We start from the raw sequence: 19,120 nt of genomic DNA, 5'->3' as shown, positions 1-19,120 counted from the left end.
CTGGCATCATCCAAGGTAGAAGAATCTGAAATAAGGAATTTCCAGATCTATGTTGCTGATACATTGGTGAAACTCACACACCCCAAAATTGAAAACTGTCCTGGACACAAATGCAAAGAAACATTTCCAACAGCGTCTTGTTAAACACCATAAATGACAACATGGCATCATCACTTTCCTCTACCAACAATTCCATACACATACAGTATATACTGTAGCATGGTGCTCCAAAGATATGTTGCATGAACACATTGGTTTATTAGCAATGTATTGGACACTCTGGTCCATTCTCAGGAATACATACTAAATCCTGGCGGTCGGGATGCCGGCGGTCACATGACCGGCCGCGGCATCCTGACATTGAAGATCCCGACATCGGGAGAGGTAAGTATTTCTGCCCCCTTCACCTACCCTAAAACTAACCCTAAAGGGGGCTGACTAGGTCTAAAATCCCCCCCCCCCCCCCCCCCAGTGCCTACCCCTCCCTGGGGCCCTAACCCCTGATCCATCGCCGGTCTCCTGAGTGGTGTCGGGATTCCAGCTTCTGTCATATTCTGAACGCATCCCCATTCTCAATCTGTGCAGACAAATAATGAAAGCATTTTCAAACATTTAAAGGCAAAGAAATGGCACCAAAACATGCCCCTAATAACCTCATTAATGACCTCATAATGAAACAATAGTGAAAAAACAAATACCAATTAATCTAAATAAAAAGTTAAAACACAGTGCTAACAAAAAACATAAATGAAGTTGCAAGTATCCAATAGAATCACATAAATGTGAGTTTGTATCATAACACATCAGTGGAAGGCACACACCCAAGAAATGCAAGATCCAATTAGAAATGCTCATTTGTGATGCACATGGCGAAGTTGCACGACTTTCCTACAAAAAACCTAGTAGAAGTGTATGAAAAAGCGGAAACCATCATGTAGTCAAAAAAATTGGCAATTGAGAGAGCAGGACCAAACAGAAGGCTATTAGTAAATAGTACTGGAGGTTTTAAAGGATGTCCGATGGCTAAGTTTTTCACTTGTTCTTAATGGTTGAAAAATGACATTGAGCAAGTGTATTTCATCAAATTAAAGTCTTTGTAGAATTTTGGGGTACAGAAAAATGTCTTTAAAGTGATTTGTCATTGTTTTAATACCATTTTGTAAAAAGTTGGAATAAATACTTTTAGCTCTCATTTGCAAGTGGAAACTACCTGGTTCATATCATTTAACCATTTATTGCGCTTTTTAGAGAAATTCACAGTGAAAACTGACATGTCTTTGTTGGCCAAATTATGGCCCTCATTCCGAGTTGATCACTCGCTAGCTGCTTTTAGCAGCAATGCAAACGCTAGGCCGCCGCCCTCAGGGAGTGTATCTTAGCTTAGCAGAAGTGCGATCGGATGGTTAGCAGTTTTGCAACTAAAAAATTCCATGCAGTTTCAGAGTGGCTCAAGACTTATTCCTAGCTTGCGATGACTGCAGTCTGTTTAGTTCCTGGTTTGACGTCATAAACACGCCCTGCGTTCGGCCAGCCACTCCTGCGTTTTTACCTGGCACGCCTGCGTTTTTTAGCACACACCCTGAAAACGCTGAGTTGCCGCCCAGAAACACCCACTTCCTGTCAATCAAACAACGAACACTCGAGCGACTGAAAAGTGTCGCTCGAGCTTGTGTAAAAATACAAAGTATTGTGTGAAAGTACTTAGCGCATGCGCGCTGCGTACCATGCGCATGCGCAGAACTGCCGTTTTTCAACCTGATAGCTGCGCTGCGAAAATCGTCAGTGAGCGATCAACTCGGAATGAGGGCCTATGCTATTTAACCATTAACTGACAATTTATTTTGCCAAAAAAATGCTCCGAAGTTGTCGTTTTTTTTTTATGAGTGAATTAGGTGAAGAACTTGAATTTAACCCCATCCCAAATGATCTTAGTGTAAAATAAATAAATAAATCTATATATATATATATATATATATATATATATATATATAATTTTTGAAAAATATTTTCTTTCAAATACCGAAACATCGATCAGGAACATCGATCGGCAGCACAGCAGTCAGTAGGGGAGAGTGCAGGGAGGCAGAGGGACCTTCCAGTCCCTCTGACGGCGGCAGCAGCAGAGGGAAGTTTCCCTTCCCTGACGCTGCTAACACTGTGTATCTGACTGGTTGCATCCTGTGCGACCAGGTCAGATAGAGCACTTGCAGGCATGGTCACATCTGATGCGACCATGCCAGGCAAGTGGTTAAACCTCTCCAAGTGCATTATAATTCATTGGGAGTGGTGAACCAGATGTTCTCACTGTGTGGGTAATTCAGACCTGATCGCTAGGGTGCATTTTTTGCATCCCTTCAATCAGGTAGTCGCCGCTTACAGGGGGAGGGGGAATTTGCTGTGCAGGGGTGCGATTGCATGTGCAGGGAGCTGCACAAACCACAGTTTGTGCAGTCTCTGCAAAGCCCAGGACTTACTCAGCTGCTGCAATGATCGAGGCCAGAGCTGACGTCAGAAATCCTCCTTCCAAACGCCTGGTCCCTCCTGCGTTTTCCCGGACACTCCTCTAAAACGGTCAGTTGACACCTACAAACGGCCTCTTCCTGTCAGTCACATTGCGATCACCCGTGCAATCGCTTTATTCGTAACTGCCCAGCGTTCACTGTCGCTGCGGACCGACGTGCCTGCTCATTGTGGTGCATACGCATGTGCAGTTCAGACCCGATCGCCCGCTGTGCGAAAATGCACAGCAGCGATCGGGTCTGAATTACCAGTGTCCTGACATTTATACCTTAGTATAGAGATTTTACCTACCTTTCATGTGGGTGCACTCAAAACACCCACACATTTCCTATGAAAAAGCAATGTGAGTTTGGAATTTGGTTGCAAATTTAATTTTTTGCTGTGTGAGTTCACCATGAGAACTGCTCGCAGGACCCAACTCACACTCATTGGTTTGACCCCAAAGTGTACCAAACCTTGACTCACTTTAACAGCTAGGTCAGTGATCATTTATTAATGCATCTCAAAGCTACATTGATACTGTATTTAAAATTAGTTAATTAAAAATTCATTGGACCTTCGTAAAGATACATCTAAGTGAAACCCTAGCCCATGTGTATATATACCAATACTAATAAGACTAAACACCTCTCCCCTCCTATTACTCAAATCACCGTATGGGTGTGTCGGGAAGCACTGACCCAAAAAGCAGAAGACATGGATAAACTAGAAAAATAGTAAATAAAGTAATCATGTAAGCAAATGTATAAAGAGCGAAGTTCTTACCAATTGTATAACAAAGTCTGATCAGCGATGTGATAAACCAGCAGCTGTATCATAAGCCAGACACTTCCTCCCAGTGGAACGAGTGCTAGCACATGTATACCCAGTGGACCGCATACCGGCGCATGCTCATCAAAATTGCGGTTCCACAGTGAGAAGCTCGTCAGCACATGCGTTCCACTGTGGAACAGAAACAGGAAATGGCACCAAAATATTTATGTATGTATATATTGACGTAGCAATAATAATTTATATTCTAAAATGCTGTTATATAGGGCACAGACTATAGAAATATAAAAATTCTATAATCTACACAAAATAACTAACAAAAAGGAAAAAAAAGAAATAGAAATAAAAAAAGAAAAATAGTGATAATAATTAGTATTATATAATGTTGTTATATAGGGCACATACTGTATAGAAGTAAATAATTATACAATGACTGATGATCAACACAAGAAAAAATCAAATAACAAAAACTGTGAAAAAGGAAAAAAAAGAAAATAGAAATATAACAGATAAAACAAATAACTGAATAGTAGTACATCCCAAACTCATTCCAAAAAGATATCAACATGTACATACTGAAATCATTCGAGTATACTGTGTGTGTGTGTGTGTGTGTGTGTGTATGTATATGTATGTGTGTATATATATATATATATATATATATATATATATATTATACTGTGCAGTCGGAAGGCACCTGGCAAGCTTATTTCAGGATTTAGTTTGAGGGCCGTATTTTTGCTATATATATATATATATATATATATATATATATATAATGTATATGTATGTATGTATATATATATATATATATATATATATATATACAGAATAGCAGAAACCTAGGCGCTTTAGTGCAAAAGTATAGTGATGGGATAATATTAAATAACACTCTTTACCCCCTTTAAGGGTAGCAGCTCATAATACAAAATATTGTGTATGGTGTACACATAGACAAAGAATGGTAGTAGAGAAAATAAGCGCTTCTGAGTGTAACAATGAATTATACAGGAAATAGCCAGGTGGGTAAAATTATAACCAAGAACACTTATCTGGTTGTAACAGAACTTCCAACGAGTGTTCCTCAATTTTGGATTAACATGTAGAGAGAAAAACACAACAGAACATAGTGTGTACCGTTCTCACAATCAAATAAGATCATTTGCATATGAAGGGCAGTAAATTAGGGAACATGCTTATTCCCAATTAAACATCATTAATAGCCCGGACGTTAAAAATAGTAACAATTTAATATACAAAGACATACAATGGCTAGACAACACACGTACAAGATCAAAAGTTTAAAGAAGCTTATCTGTCCATCTAAAAAGGGACACCGCAGCAGACCGTCCCAATGGATATAAAATAGCCAAAAGACATGCGTACAGGAAATTAAAAGTTCAAACGCTTATCTGTCCATTAGAGGAGTTCAGCAGCAAAACAGTTCTAACGCGTTTCGTCCGTCAAAGTCTGGACTTCTTCAAGGGGAAGAAGCGCTTATTTTCTCTACTACCATTCTATGTATATATATATATATATATATATATATATATGTATTTATATATATATATATATATATATATATATGAAGCAAAAATCCGGCCCACAAACTTAATCCTAACATAAGCTTGCCAGGTGCCTTCTGATTTAGGCTGCACTGCATACAACCACATATATCCTCATCTCGCGGCGTCACTGTGGACTGCATACACGAAGGAATCACCAGCACATTGTTTAGGTCATCAACGTTTCAGTGCCTCAGCCCTGTTATCAAGATGTGGCATACAATATGAAAAATGAACAAACACCACCTAAATAGCACCAGTGAAGAGACATCCCCGGCGCCACTTTCCGCCCCACCGTCAAACATCCGGGTGCACGCCAGTAACGTCGGGCAGTCTAATGAACGCGTTGCATAGCAACACCTTTACAAACATACACGCCATGGCAAACTGAGCAACAAAATAAGTAACAGTATATACTTACTGTAGGTACATACTGTACATTGTAACAAAATTGAATGAAAGTCAGACAGGAATAAAAACATTACATGCTGTATATATTCAATAACAGGCACGCTTGACAGAATCTTATAGAAAACAGTGTAAACCTAGCATTTCATTTAACCCTCTAGGGGCTGGGTTGCCTAATCTATCGATTCATTGCACCTACTGCTGGAGCAATAATTTTTTTTCTATTTCTTTTTTGATAGCAAATATTATTTGCAAATGTCAGGAGTAGCGATGGGTTCTTCAGTAGCGCCATCAGTGGCTAACAGTTTTATGTTCATGGTTGAACAGGATTTATTCTTTATGGACTCTGTGGTGTCCAATAACGTGTTAGCATATTTTCATTACATTGATGATGTGCTAATTTTCTTGTTGGCTGCAGAAATTGATTTTGTTTCCTTGATGGAGTTTCATAATAGTACAGATAGCCCAGTAAAATTCAAATATCAGCTTAGCAGACAATGTGTTAATTATTTGGATGTGACTCTTCAGTAAACCAACTGATAGGAACAATTTACTTATGTCATCTAGTGCACATCCCAAAGCTCTTAAGGATGCATTACCATATAGCCAGTTTTTAAGAGTTTTGAGGATCACGAGGAACAGATCTGAGGCTGTGTTGAAGGTTGATCAGATGTTGTCCAACTTTAGTGAGAGGGCTATTGTTTAAAAATCTTGAATGAAATGAAAGCCAAAGCATTGGCTATACCTATTGATCAACTATTGATGAGTACTAAGAGTAAGCACAAAGAAAACAAATTTGTGTGGCCTAACACCTTTACACATATGAGCCCACAGATCACTAAAACTGCTAAGAAATATTGGCCTTTGAGCCATACTAAATTTAAGTAAAACTGCCCTAATGCCATGTTATCATAGAGGAAAGAATTTGAGAAATTCCCTCGTGCGAATGGATATCACTAATATGGGCAAAAATAAGGTTGCAGCATTTTTGGGCAGGCCCAACCCAGGTTGTTTTCGTTGCCCGAATTGTACTACCTGCGGTTTTATGCAACCTGTGGCAGTGTTCTTTCATCCGTTCTCAGGAAAGAAATTCTCTATCGGGCATCATCTTACCTGCACTAGCCAGTTTGTCATCTATGTGATCAGGTGTCCATGTTCCCTACAATATGTGGGGAAGATGGAGGGTGTCTGTTCAGGGAAAGAATGGCCCTTCATTGTTCTGCAATAAAAGCTGCTATTTCCAAAGGCACAAGTGATCAACCACTGGCTCGGCACTTTGCCGAAGCCAGGCATAACCTGACGGCCATCAAATATCAAATAATTGATCACATCCCTGTATTAACTAGAAGTGGTGATAGAAATAAACTATTGCTCCAGCGGTAGGTGCAATGGATCGATTAGATTCGGCTTAAATGAAACGCTAGGTTTACACTGTTTTCTCTTGCGTCCTAGAGGATACTGGGGTCCATTTAGTACCATGGGGTATAGACAGGTCCATTAGGAGCCATGGCCACTTTAAGAATTTGATAGTATGGGCTGGCTCCTCCCTCCATGCCCCTCCTACCAGACTCTGTTTAGAAAATGTGCCCGGAGGAGCCGTTCATGCTGAAGGAAGCTCCTGAAGAGTTTTCTGAATTTATTTTCTTTGTTTGTTATTTTCAAGTAGGGCTGGTTGGCACCAGCCTGCCTGCTTTGTGGGACTTAGGGGAGGGGGACGGCACAACCTCTTGAAGGGTTAATGGTCCCGTTCGCCGCTGACAGGACACTGTGCTCCTGAGGGAACTTTTCGCAAGCCCCACCACGGCGAGCGTACATTCCCGCAGAACGCTGCCACCCCTAACAGAGCCAGAAGAATGAAGAGTGGTGAGCACTGAGCCGGCGTCCCGGTTAGTGGGGCGCCGGCCATTATGGCGGCATGAGGGTACGGAGACACACGGCTTCTAAACGGGGTGGAATGCATCTCCAGACACTACACAACTGCGTCTCAGTACACTGTACACAGTACCCAAACTGGCAAACACAGCCTTAAAACGCTTCTGCTCCATTTTAAGCACAAAAATGACCTCAGCCAGTATAGAAAAAAGCGGGAAGACCGCGCACCATTGAAGGAGCGGGGCTTCACTATGAGAGGATCCAGCAGCTCACCAGCACCATTTTCCCTCTGCAGTGGACACAGACGCTGACTGACAGGGACGCGCAGCTCCTCCGGTGTGACTCCAAATTACCTCAGCAGTACCAGGGAGTCTTAGCAGGGGGGAGTGACTATTAGTGTTCTAAGTCCCCTATCAGGCTACTTAGTCTGCGACCCAGCTAAGCTTGGCATTAACGGTAAGGGCACAGTGGGGGCTGGCTCCAAACAACTCTTTGTCTGCCTGAAGGGCTCTTTGTGGGTTACTTGTGCTTAACCTTTTCTTGTGTGTGTGTGTAGTGTCACATTTACATTATGTCAGGCAAAGAGTGTGTTTCTTGTACAGCGGAGTGTTTCTCTTCACCAGGGGGCTCACTACTGGGTATTCAGGGTTCACAGAAGAGCGTGGCTGAACCTGAATGGGTTAATTCTCTTAAAGGAATTATCTCCACTCTTTCTACAAAATTGTCCCGCAATGAGAAAGAGACGCAATACTTAAAACAGACTGTGGATGAGTTTATGAACAGAGACTCAGTCCCCAACACAGCGTCTCAATCCCCTCCCATTTGTCCGCAAAAGCGATCTCTGGCCCATATCTTGCAGTCTGACGCTGACAGGTCAGACATGGAGGAGGGTGAGGTGGATTTGGAGGGGGATGATGCGGCTCTGTCACAGGGAATAGAGGCTCTTATAGAGGCTATCAGAGATGTTCTGCATATTCCTGATAAGGTGTCAGAGGAGTGTGAGGAATCTTATTTTAATGTAAAAAAGAAGTCCTCAGTCACTTTTCCTGCGTCAAAGGAATTTAATACCCTGTTTGAAGAACCATGGGTTAATCCTGATAAGAAATTTCAGATCCCTAAAAGGTTGCTCTCATCTTTTCCTATTCCTCTGGAGGATAGGAAAAAATGGGAAAATCCACCCATAGTGGACGCATCACTCTCTAGGCTGTCACGTAAAATTGTATTGCCTGTTCCTGATGCAGCCTCCCTGAAAGACACGGCTGGTAGTAAAATTGAGACTACACTCAAATCATTGTACACAGCTGCTGGGGTGGCCCAAAGACCCACTATTGCATGTGCGTGGATCACAAAAGCATTGCAAAATGGTCAGGTAACCTAATTGAGGGGTTAGATTCCTTGTCTAGGGAAGATGTTGTTTTACTCCTGCAGCATATACAGGACTATGCAAACTTTATGGTGGAAGCCATAAAAGAAATAGGCTTGCTTCATGTACGCACCACCGCTATGGCAGTGTCAGCACTCAGGGGCTTGTGGCTACGCCAGTGGACTGCTGACGCGGACTCCAGGAAAGGCGTGGAAAGCCTACCATTCATAGGAGAGGCCTTATTTAAGATGAACTAGACAAATGGATCTCCACAGCTACTGCGAGTAAGTCTATGTATCTCCCTTCCACAGCCCTCCCTACCAAGAAGAGTTATTCTTCTTCTAAGTTGCAGTCCTTTCGGATGGGCAAATCCAGAGGTGCTTCTACGTCCTCCAGTGGCGCTAGAGGTAAACCACGCAAATCAGCAACTGCCAGTGCTCAGGAAAAGAGCTCAGGCTTTGCTTCCTCAATGCCTTCAGCATGGCAGTGGACCGCAATGCCTGGAAGGCTGTCAGGTGGGAGCCCGACTATAATTCTACAGTCAGAATCTGGTCAAGTTCGTGCCAGGATAGATCGGAATGTGAAGGTACGCATCCTTAATATCCAGAGACACTAGGAATTCCCCTTCCTCCAGACCTGAGATCACCGCTCTCAGAGACTCCATCTTGAATTTGAACACTCATAAGTACGGGTTCAACGACTTGAGGTTCAAAATTGGTCTTACTGAACCGTCCGGTTTCGGTACTACAAACAAGTTGATATAATACCCCTTGTTTTGCAGATGAGGTGGAACTGGAAAAATGACTTGAGTCTGTACCAGCTTTTGGATGGCAGGCCGCCTCATCAGGCTTGTCTGCGGTTTGCACTGCAGGACTATCACTACCAGTCCAGGCCCTGGCATTTGTTCTCTCCACGGCACAAGGGTGTTCACCAAGGTGATGGCAGAGATGATGTTTCTACTCCACAAACAGGGAGTGAACATAATTCCGTACCTGGACGATTCCTGATAAAAGCATCATCCAGGGAAAGGTTGCTGTACAGCATTGGTCTCTCAACCAAACTCCTCCAGGATCACGGGTGGATTCTGAACCTTCCAAAATCTCACCTAGAGCCAACACGAAGGCTCCTCGTCGAGGGTCAGAGGTTCAGAATTCAGAACTGGATTCTGTTAACCACAGATGCAAGCCTCAAGAGTTGGGGAGCAGTCACTCAGGGAGTGCAGTTTCAAGGAAGATGGTCAAGTCAGGAAGTCATCCTTCCAATCAACATTCTGGAACTCGGGGCCCTATACAACGCCCTTCTGCAGGCCTCACATCTTCTTCAAGATCGGGCCATTCAGGTCCAGTCAGACAATGTGACGGCAGTAACGTACATAAACCGACAAGGCAGAACGAAAAGCAGAGCAGCAATGTCAGAGATGTCAAGAATTCTCCTCTGGGCAGAAAGAAACGCTGTGGTGTTGTCAGCGGTCCTCTTTCTGGGAGTAGACAACTGGGAAGCAGACTTCCTCAGCAGACACGACCTGCACCCGGGAGAGTGGGGCCTTCACCCGGAAGTGTTTAGGTGCTTGACACATTGATGGGGATATCCACAGATCGACATGATGGCCTCTCTTCTCAACAAGAAGCTCAGGCGGTATTGTTCCAGGTCGAGAGACCAAAAGGCAGTGGCGGTGGACGCTGTGACGACTCCATGGCACTATCAGATGGTGTACGTGTTTCCTCTACGTCCTCTGATCCCAAGAATTCTTAAACAAATAAAAATGGAAAAGGTTCAAGCAATACTCATTGCTCCGGATTGGCCAAGAAGTGCCTGGTATGCGGACCTTCTGGTGATGCTCCTCGACGATCCGTGGCCTCTACCTCTTCGCGAGGATCTTCTGCAACAGGGCCCGTTCATCTATCAGGACTTACCGCGACTACCCTTGACAGCATGGAAGTTGACTGGCTGATTCTAGCCAGGAGAGGGATCCCTAACAAGGTTATCCCGACTATGATCCAAGCCAGGAAGGGGGTAACATCTAAGCATTGCCATCGTATTTGGAAGAAATACGTCTCTTGGTGTGAGAGCAGAATTTATTCTGTGGTGGAATTTCATCTGGGACGTTTCCTGCTTTTTCTGCAGTCAGGTGTGGATGTGGGCCTGCATCTGGGCTCCATAAAAGTCCAGATTTCGGTCTTGTCCATTTTCTTTCAGAAACAATTGGCTTCTCTCCCTGAGGTCCAAACATTCTTGAAAGGTTTTCTGCACATACTACCTCCCTTTGTGCCTCCCACGGCACCTTGGGATCTCAATTTGGTGCTGCAGTTCCTCCAATCGGACTGGTTTTAACCGTTACAGGAGGTGGATGTAAAATATCTTATGTGGAAGACCGTCACACCGTTGGCCTTGGCTTCAGCAAGACGTGTATTAGAGCTGGGGTTTTGTCTCACAAAAGTCCCTATTTAATTTTCCATGAGGACAGAGCTGAACTCAGAACTCGTCAGCAATTTCTTCCTAAAGTGGTGTCTGCATTTCACATCGACCAACCTATGATGGTTCCGGTTGTCACCGACACATCTGCTACTTCAAAGTCTTTGGATGTTGTGAGGGCTTTGAAGGTGTATGTCAAGCGAATAGCTCGTCACAGAAATTCGGACTCGCTGTTCGTTCCTTATGATCCCAATACAATTGGGTGTCCTGCGTCAAAGCAGTCCATTGCACGCTGGATCAGGCTTACTATCCAGCATGCTTATTCCACGGCAGGTTTGCCATGTCCAAAATCTGTAAAGGCCCACTCTACTAGGTCAGTGGGTTTTTCCTGGGTGGCTGCCCAGGGTGTCTCGGCTTTACAGCTCTGCCGAGCCGATACTTGGTCAGGTTCGAACACGTTTGCTAAGTTCTACAAGTTCAATACTTTGGCCTCTGAGGACCTTCAGTTTGGTCAATCAGTTCTGCAGGAACCTCAGCACTCTCTGGTAGCTTTGTTACATCCCCATGGTAATAAATGGACCCCAGTATCCTCTAGGACGTAAGAGAAAATAGGATTTTCATGACCTACCGGTAAATCCTTTTCTCGTAGTCCATAGAGAATAGTGGGCGCCCGCCCGGGGCTTCGTTCTTCCTGCTCTGTTACTTGGTTAAGTAATATTGTTTCAGCCATTGCTGTACCTGTTTCAAGTTTGGTTAGCTTGGCTTTCCTCTTGTTGTGTGTGCTGGTTCGGAATCTCACCACTTTCCTTATCTATCCTTCTCTCAAAGTATGTCCGTCTCCTCGGGCACAGTTTCCTAGACTGAGTCTGGTAGGAGGGGCATAGAGGGAGGAGCCAGCCCACACTATTAAATTCTTAAAGTTCCCATGGCTCCTAGTGGACTCGTCTATACCCCATGGTACTAAATCTACCCCTGTATCCTCTGTGGAGTATGAGAAAAGTATTTACCGGTAGGTAATTAAAATCCTATTTTCTATAAGATTCTACCAAGTGTGCCTGTTATTGAATATATACCAGGGCTGTAACTAGGTGTGTGCTGATGATCCCTGGCCCACAGCGCAAATGCACTGAAGGTGCACCATCTGGCATCACTACTTCAAGTACTGCTGTCGCCGATTGTGTCCCGCCTCCGCAAGTAGTGTGAGTGCTATCGTAGGCACCATCTGGCAGCACACACCTTCCCCCTGTCTCGCTGCCGCCGTCTCTGAGTCCTGCTGCTGCCGTCCCTAAGTCCCGCTGTGTCTGCAAGGAACTGGGAGGTGTGCCGCAGCCGCCATCTGAGAGCGGTTATCCCCCTACTCCATGGCGGAGTCCCACTGGCGTCGGCGGCTCTCTCCCACTGCCGCTGGTAAGGGCTGCAGAGCAACGCCGCTCCCCTCACTCCATCACTGAGCCCTGCTTGCGACGCCGGCTGTCTTCTGTCACCACTGTACAGGGCTCCGGAGCGTGGCTGCAGCTGCTGGACCTGAGGAGAGTGTCAGCGTTCTGTGGATGCTGGATCGTGGCCTCCCCACAGGCGAATAGAAACAAACAAACACACACACACACGCACACCACCCTCCCCTCTACCCCTGCCTGCTTAATGTGTAAAAAGGGAAACTCTGCTACTGTAATGTGTAAAAAAGGGAGACTCTAGTTCTGCCTGCTTAAGGTGTAAAACTGGGGACTCTGCTACTGTAATGTGTTAAAAATTGGGACTCTACTGCCATAATGTGTAAAAAAAAAAAAAAAGGTGGACTCTGCTTGCTTAATGTGTTAAAAGGGGGGCTCTGCTACTGTAATGTGTAAAAAAGGGGGCTCTGCCAGCCTAATGTTTAAAAAATGGGGTCTTTGCTGATGTATTGTGTAAAAAAGGGGGGACTCTGCTGATGTAATGTGTAAAAAAAAAAAGTGGCCTCTGCTTGCTTAATGTGTAAAAAGGGGGATTCTGCTACTATAATGTGTAAAAAAGAGGACTCTGCCTAATGTGTAAAAAAAGGGGGACTCTACCTGCCGTAATGCGTAAAAAAGGGGACTCTGCTGCCGTAATGTGTAAAAGGGGACTATACCTGCTATACTGTGTAAAAGGGAGCTCTACCTAACGTAATGTGTAAAAGGGAGTTCTGTGTCCACGCCCCTATATTTTTGACATGTGCATTGACCCTGATTTCTATATATGAAGGGGGGGGGGCACCAATGCTGATTCTTGCACACAGCTGTAAAATGTCTAGTTACGGCACTGATATATACAGCATGTAATGTTTTTGTTCCTGTCTGACTTTCATTCAATTTTGTTACAATGTATGTACCTAAGTTAGTATATGCTATGTTACTTATTTTGTTGCTCAGTTTGCCATGGTGTGTATATATTATGTTTGTAAAGGTGTTGCTATGCAACGCGTTCCTTGAACTGCTCGACGTCACTGGCCTGCGCCCGGATGTTTGACGGTGCGGCGGGAAGTGGCGCCGGGGATGTCTTTTCACTGGTGCTATTTAGGTGGTAAGTGTTTGTTCATTTTTTGTATGGTATGCCACATTATGCTAAAAGTCATTCACCCCTTGATGAAGTCCAGATAGGACGAAACGCGTTGGGTGCTACTCTTTGATCTATCCTCACCACAAAGTTAAGCTATTCAATTCCTCTTTTTCATCCTTATGAACGCTGTATTATTCTTTTGTACTTTTTAAACTTTTAAAGTATTTTTTACCCTCTGTGCTAAAGTGATACTCCAAAGTTTTTAAGTAATATATATGTTTTTATGTTACTATGCTCTTTTCTTTCCTTTTTTAATTTTGATTTTTTTCTATGGGTCATATATATATATATATATTTATTTATTTATTTTTTATATGAGCTTGTGTGTTTTTACAACCAGTTTTGTATAGTGCGTTCCATTGCAATAAATTTGTACACATTTTTTATACTATTATTCTGCTTTTAGCATTATTCGGCACCTTTGGTCGCTCTTTACTACCTCATCTTTTGTCTCTCTCTCTCTCTCTCTCTCTCTCTCTCTATATATATATATATATATATATATACTGGTTGAGTATCTCTTATCCAGAATTCAAAATCACACATTTTTGGGTCCCTACTGAGATAATGACATATATATATATATATATAGAGAGAGAGAGATTATATTGTATATCTATATAATATATCTATATATAATATATATATATGTTATCTCAGTAGGGGACCCAAAAATGTGGGATTTTGAATTTTGTATAAGGGATACTTAACCTGTATTCACAACATCTTCTGTATCAACAAAAACTTATTGTGAGCATCTGGAAGCCTGTTGATTATTTCAGATGCTCACAATAAGTTTTTGTTGATTATTTCTTTATTTGTTTATTTTTAGTTTATATAAAAATTGTGAAATTATGCCTTGATAAAGACTCTGGGTATGAGTCGAAACGTTGGCGCATTACTTGAATGAATATCCCTGTATGCAATAAAAATGGATATGTATTTTTCTACTATCAATATATGGAGAGTGCCTTCCTTCCACTGATACAGAGGTAGCAATAGAGCATTGGATATTAATGGTTGCCTAGGTCTTTGTGGTGCATACTATGTATACAGAGTGTTCTTACTGGAGACCTTTTAAAGTAGAACACGTTTATTTCTGCTGCATGCAAAGTAGAAATCAATTATATATAAGATTTTGTAGTATACGCATATTTCTTCATGATACATTTTCTCTTTAGCATTAATTAATAACCTTTGTAAGTGTGCTGCTATGAGTATTGACCTTATATTTCACAATTAAGTTGTGAAGCAATGTTGCTTGTTAACATTTTAACATATTTTGAGCATGTTAAATAATTTCTTATTTGTGCAGTGTGTAATGTTAATGATATCTGCTGAAATGCTTAGACTGGTATTTGTTCCTTTCAGATGAGGATGTAATTTATGCAGTCACCATCTGGATTATAGCTGACTTTGACAAGCCAGCTGGGAGACAACTGCTTTCTAAAGCTGTGAAGCACATGGTACAGTTCTACTAATTTCTAGTGTTTAATGTTTTACTGTACAGTATGTAAGGTGGGCATTATACCAACCTTATAATATTATTATCATTACATTTTATTTCTAAGGTGCCACAAGTGATCCATAGAGCTGTACATACAGCAACAGTAGGACAGTACAGGGTACACAGAACATTACATTACAGTAACCAAAACAAAAACAGAGCACAGGCAACAATTAGCACAAGTCTCAGTACACAACACATCTGGGAAGCATGGTGAGAGAGGGTGTAATCGGCAAAGGGTGGAACCTGTCTCCAATAATGACGGCACGACTAACAGGAGTAGAGACGCTTGAAAAGACGACTGGCTTCAAACAAAAGGAATCCCAAGTCTTAATGGCTGTTCAGTAGGTGAAGGCGGTCATTGAAGTGCTAGAGAAAAGGGCTGTAGGAACAGGAGGGAAGAGGATCCTGCCCCAAGGAGCTTACAATATAGGTTGCACTTTAGATTCATATTTAATTTATGGTTTGCGTAATTCAGTGCCTTCCCTGACATGGTCGCATCTGACGCAATCTGTCAGAAAGTCCTCTGTACGGCTGCAGGAAGAGCATCTTCCTGCAGTTGCCGCTCTCAAAGAGACCTCCGGTCCCTTTGCTTCCTGGTTACCTCAGTGCCTGCTGTGCTGCCGATCACTGCTGATCGATCAGTCCGGCAGCACCCCCCACCACCACCCCCCTTATGTCTGCAGATGTAGAGAGTATCGGGTGTCTGGAAGGGAAGTAGCGATGTTCCAACCATCGAAGATCACAATGTTTCGACTATCAATGTTTGTACCAATGTCTATATCTTTTTTAAAACTTTTTTTTAATAAAATTGTTTGATATACTTTAAATAAATGCTCTTAACCTAATTTAATTATAAACAACACAATTTCTGAGCATTTTTTTTAATAAATATTAGTCCGTTAAGTGGTAGAGTAAGACCAGTTGACAGTAATATATATAAAAGGCTGTGTATTAATAACCTGAATAATGTACATGCGATAAATGGATGGTTTATACTTATTTGAATGTATCCTGCAAGATCTCACTCACTCTCCTAGAGCAAATACTATCATACAGTATGAGGGAGGTTCGTCTCTAAACAAATAACTGCTAGGCAGACTTGCTTTGACAAATGTGTAGTGTGGATTACAGGTAGTTGCTTCATGGAAGTCTCTGCTTTTTGAAATGTGTCATATACCTAAAGTTATGGGAGTAAATGTAGCTGTATGTAATAGAATGGAATGGGAATGGTAACTTTATAAAAGAGCTACTGTGGAAAGAGCAATACTGAACAATGGATGATAGTAGAAAATTTCCACTGTGTGTATTCGCGTGCTTTTGACTGTTTTATACTTTTACTTGAAGCATTTCTGAAAACTACTTTCAAACCCTTTTGTGAGTTCCACCTGCAATTTATGTACGTTATTGCATTATACAAAATTGTAACAAATTGTGCTATAGCACAGTAGTATTTCAACAAATTGTTAATAACTGTAAATATTGTCTATTTAACCCACATTTAGTAGTGAGAAATTATTTGGAATGCACACTAGACATCTTAACCCCCTTCCCACACACACACAATTTTGTTAGGTTTAAAAAAAAAAAAAGTAACAAAAGAAGTAAGTAAATATAGGGAATTACATATACTTTTTTTAAATAAAAAACAATAACCCACTTTCTCTATGATTTTCTTAGTACCAGTACAGAAATGAAAGTAAACATTTGGTTGATAGGGAGTTACTGCACCATTGTCCAATTTTAAAAAGTGCCCTTTGTGATGGCATAATAAACTTCTTAATTCAATCATATTATATAACCAAATGTACACCTATAAAACCCAGTGTCCATGACCAGCATATTATTCACTTGACCATGATATTACAGTATATATGGTACATGATTGTTCATCCATTCTAGAATGTTGTACTTTAAGTAAACCTAAAATTTCATTCATGGGCAGGAAGTACACCGTGCTGCCATTGAGTTCATCACTAGGTTGTATTTCTTAATTAAATCATCAGTTAAGTGGTTAATTAAGGAGATATCTGGTTGGATAAATATAACTCTAAGGGGTGATGTACTAAGCAGTGAAAAGATTGGAGAAGTGAGCCAGTGGAGAAGTTGCCCATGGCAACCAATCAGCTGCTCTGTATAATTTTTATAATAATTTTATAGTAGTGAAAATCATAAATATTAACTGCTGATTGGTTGCCATGCAACTTCTCCACTGAATCACTTCTCCACTCTTTTCACTTCTTAGTACATTTCCCCATATGACAGTGATAGGGAACCTTTGGCACTCCAGCTGTTGTTGAACTAAACATCCCAGCATGCCCTGCTACAGTTTTAGCCTCGCCAAATTGCAAAACTGTAGCAGGGCATGCTGGGATGTGTAGTTCAACATCAGCTGGAGTGCTAAAGGTTCCCCATCGCGCCCTATGACATTTTATGATCTGCCTTGCATAATGACCATGTCACATGGTGGGGACTGTATTGGATGTAAAAATTGCAGCATGGATTAAATATTGAGCTCTTGGACACACAATAGTGTGGTTTAGTGCATTTAGGATACTTGTGTAACTAGAATGATAAGTATATTTTCAGTGGTTGCTTGGGTTTCATTACATACTGTAACATTGAAATGTTACAGTGGGCTTCTTTATATTATTGTACAGAAAACACTCGTTAATATTTCATAATGCGAGTTTGTATCATTTTGTTTGCACAGTTGCACTTTAACTGGAAAACTCTAAACTTGAATAAGGGGTTTGTCCCCTTTAATCACTTGCCTGCCTCATGTGACCACACCAAGCCAGGTTTTCTCTGCTACAGGCACATCTGATGCGACCTTATGACAGAAACAGCCACCTGCAGCTGCTGGAAGCTAATATTCCAGTAGCCACTGGACATGCAGTGTCTGGCCAGCCCCTCTTGACCATGGCTCCACCCTACAGCCTCCTACTTCTCTCCCTGGCCGTGGCTGCAGTAAGAGATTCCCTTTCCTACAGCCCAAATATTAATGGAACACTACAGCTATGGCGGTTCCGGTATGAATGGTTGACAATGTTGAGGTCGACATTCATTGACATCGACATTGACATGGTCGACATGGACTAATGGACATGGACTAATTGTCGACACATGAATGGGCGACACATAAAAAGGTCAACATGAGTTTTTTTTTCTTTTTTTGGAGTCATTTTCTGCGTAAAGTGACAGGTAACACCAATTAGTGCACCGCGTCCCCTCGCATGACTCGCTCCACTCCCGTTCCCAATCGTAGTCCACGTGAATCGTTAAGTATGAAACAGTTCCAAAAAAGAAAAAAAAATTAAAAACTCATGGCGACCTTTTCATGTGTCGACCATTTGTCCATGTCGACCATGTCAATGTCGACCTAATGAGTGTCGACCATCTGATCGGATACCAGCTACGCCTCCCCGCTGTCACAGTGATCAGTTATCCAAGGCTATAGGATAATCCTCTCAGGCTGGGCTCACTGCAGTCATTCCTTCCCCAGGCTCTCTCTGTCATCAGGAGGCAGTTATTGGTGATGCTCAGGAATGCCCACTCCATGCTGCTGGCTGCTTTTCTTACAGGACTGTGAAGACCTGAGAGAGGTGTAACTTGAGAGACATTAGTGTTGTTATACAGTAAAATGAAAACACTTTCCTGTATATCTAATATGCGCGGTAAAAACATTTATTTTTTTTATTAACTATGTAAAGCATTTTTTTCTTCAAAAATGTCCCAAAATTGTTGAATTTTTTTTTTAAATCAGATCATGTAAATAACAGCTATTTAAACCTAATTTACTATAATTTTATTGAAAAACCTGCATACAGTAGGTGTTTGATTAGTTGATTCAAAAAAAAGTATGTTAACATCCTGCTACATTTCAGTTATTTCTAGTCCATGTCTGAAGTTCTGCCTGCTTTACTTTTTGTTTGACCAGGTAGAAATAAGAGAGTGATTGGAGTTAACTCTTGGATAGTAAAAACATATATGGCCTGATTCTGAGTCGCATTCAGTGCTGATGTTCAGGGAGTTGAGTGTTTTGTTTTGCTACTTGTGCACAGAAGTCTCTAAAATCTCCTACGGTGCATGTATTACAGTGTATGTACGCAAAGACGGCTGATGCAG

At 42.0% G+C, this 19,120-nt stretch overlaps 1 protein-coding gene across 1 annotated transcript in view; it reads left to right on the top strand.

The window, feature by feature from the left end:
- UGGT2 (UDP-glucose glycoprotein glucosyltransferase 2) overlaps positions 1-19,120 on the top strand; it is an 813,961-nt gene that overhangs the window by 493,897 nt on the left and 300,944 nt on the right. Inside the window, exon 20 of the mRNA XM_063953033.1 lies at positions 14,857-14,951. Coding sequence (XP_063809103.1) covers positions 14,857-14,951 — 95 coding nt within the window. The remainder of the gene's footprint in view (positions 1-14,856; positions 14,952-19,120) is intronic.

Source organism: Pseudophryne corroboree, chromosome 2, assembly GCF_028390025.1.
Source record: "Pseudophryne corroboree isolate aPseCor3 chromosome 2, aPseCor3.hap2, whole genome shotgun sequence".
NCBI lineage: Eukaryota > Metazoa > Chordata > Amphibia > Anura > Myobatrachidae > Pseudophryne > Pseudophryne corroboree.
This window is presented reverse-complemented; position numbering and strand designations above follow the sequence as displayed.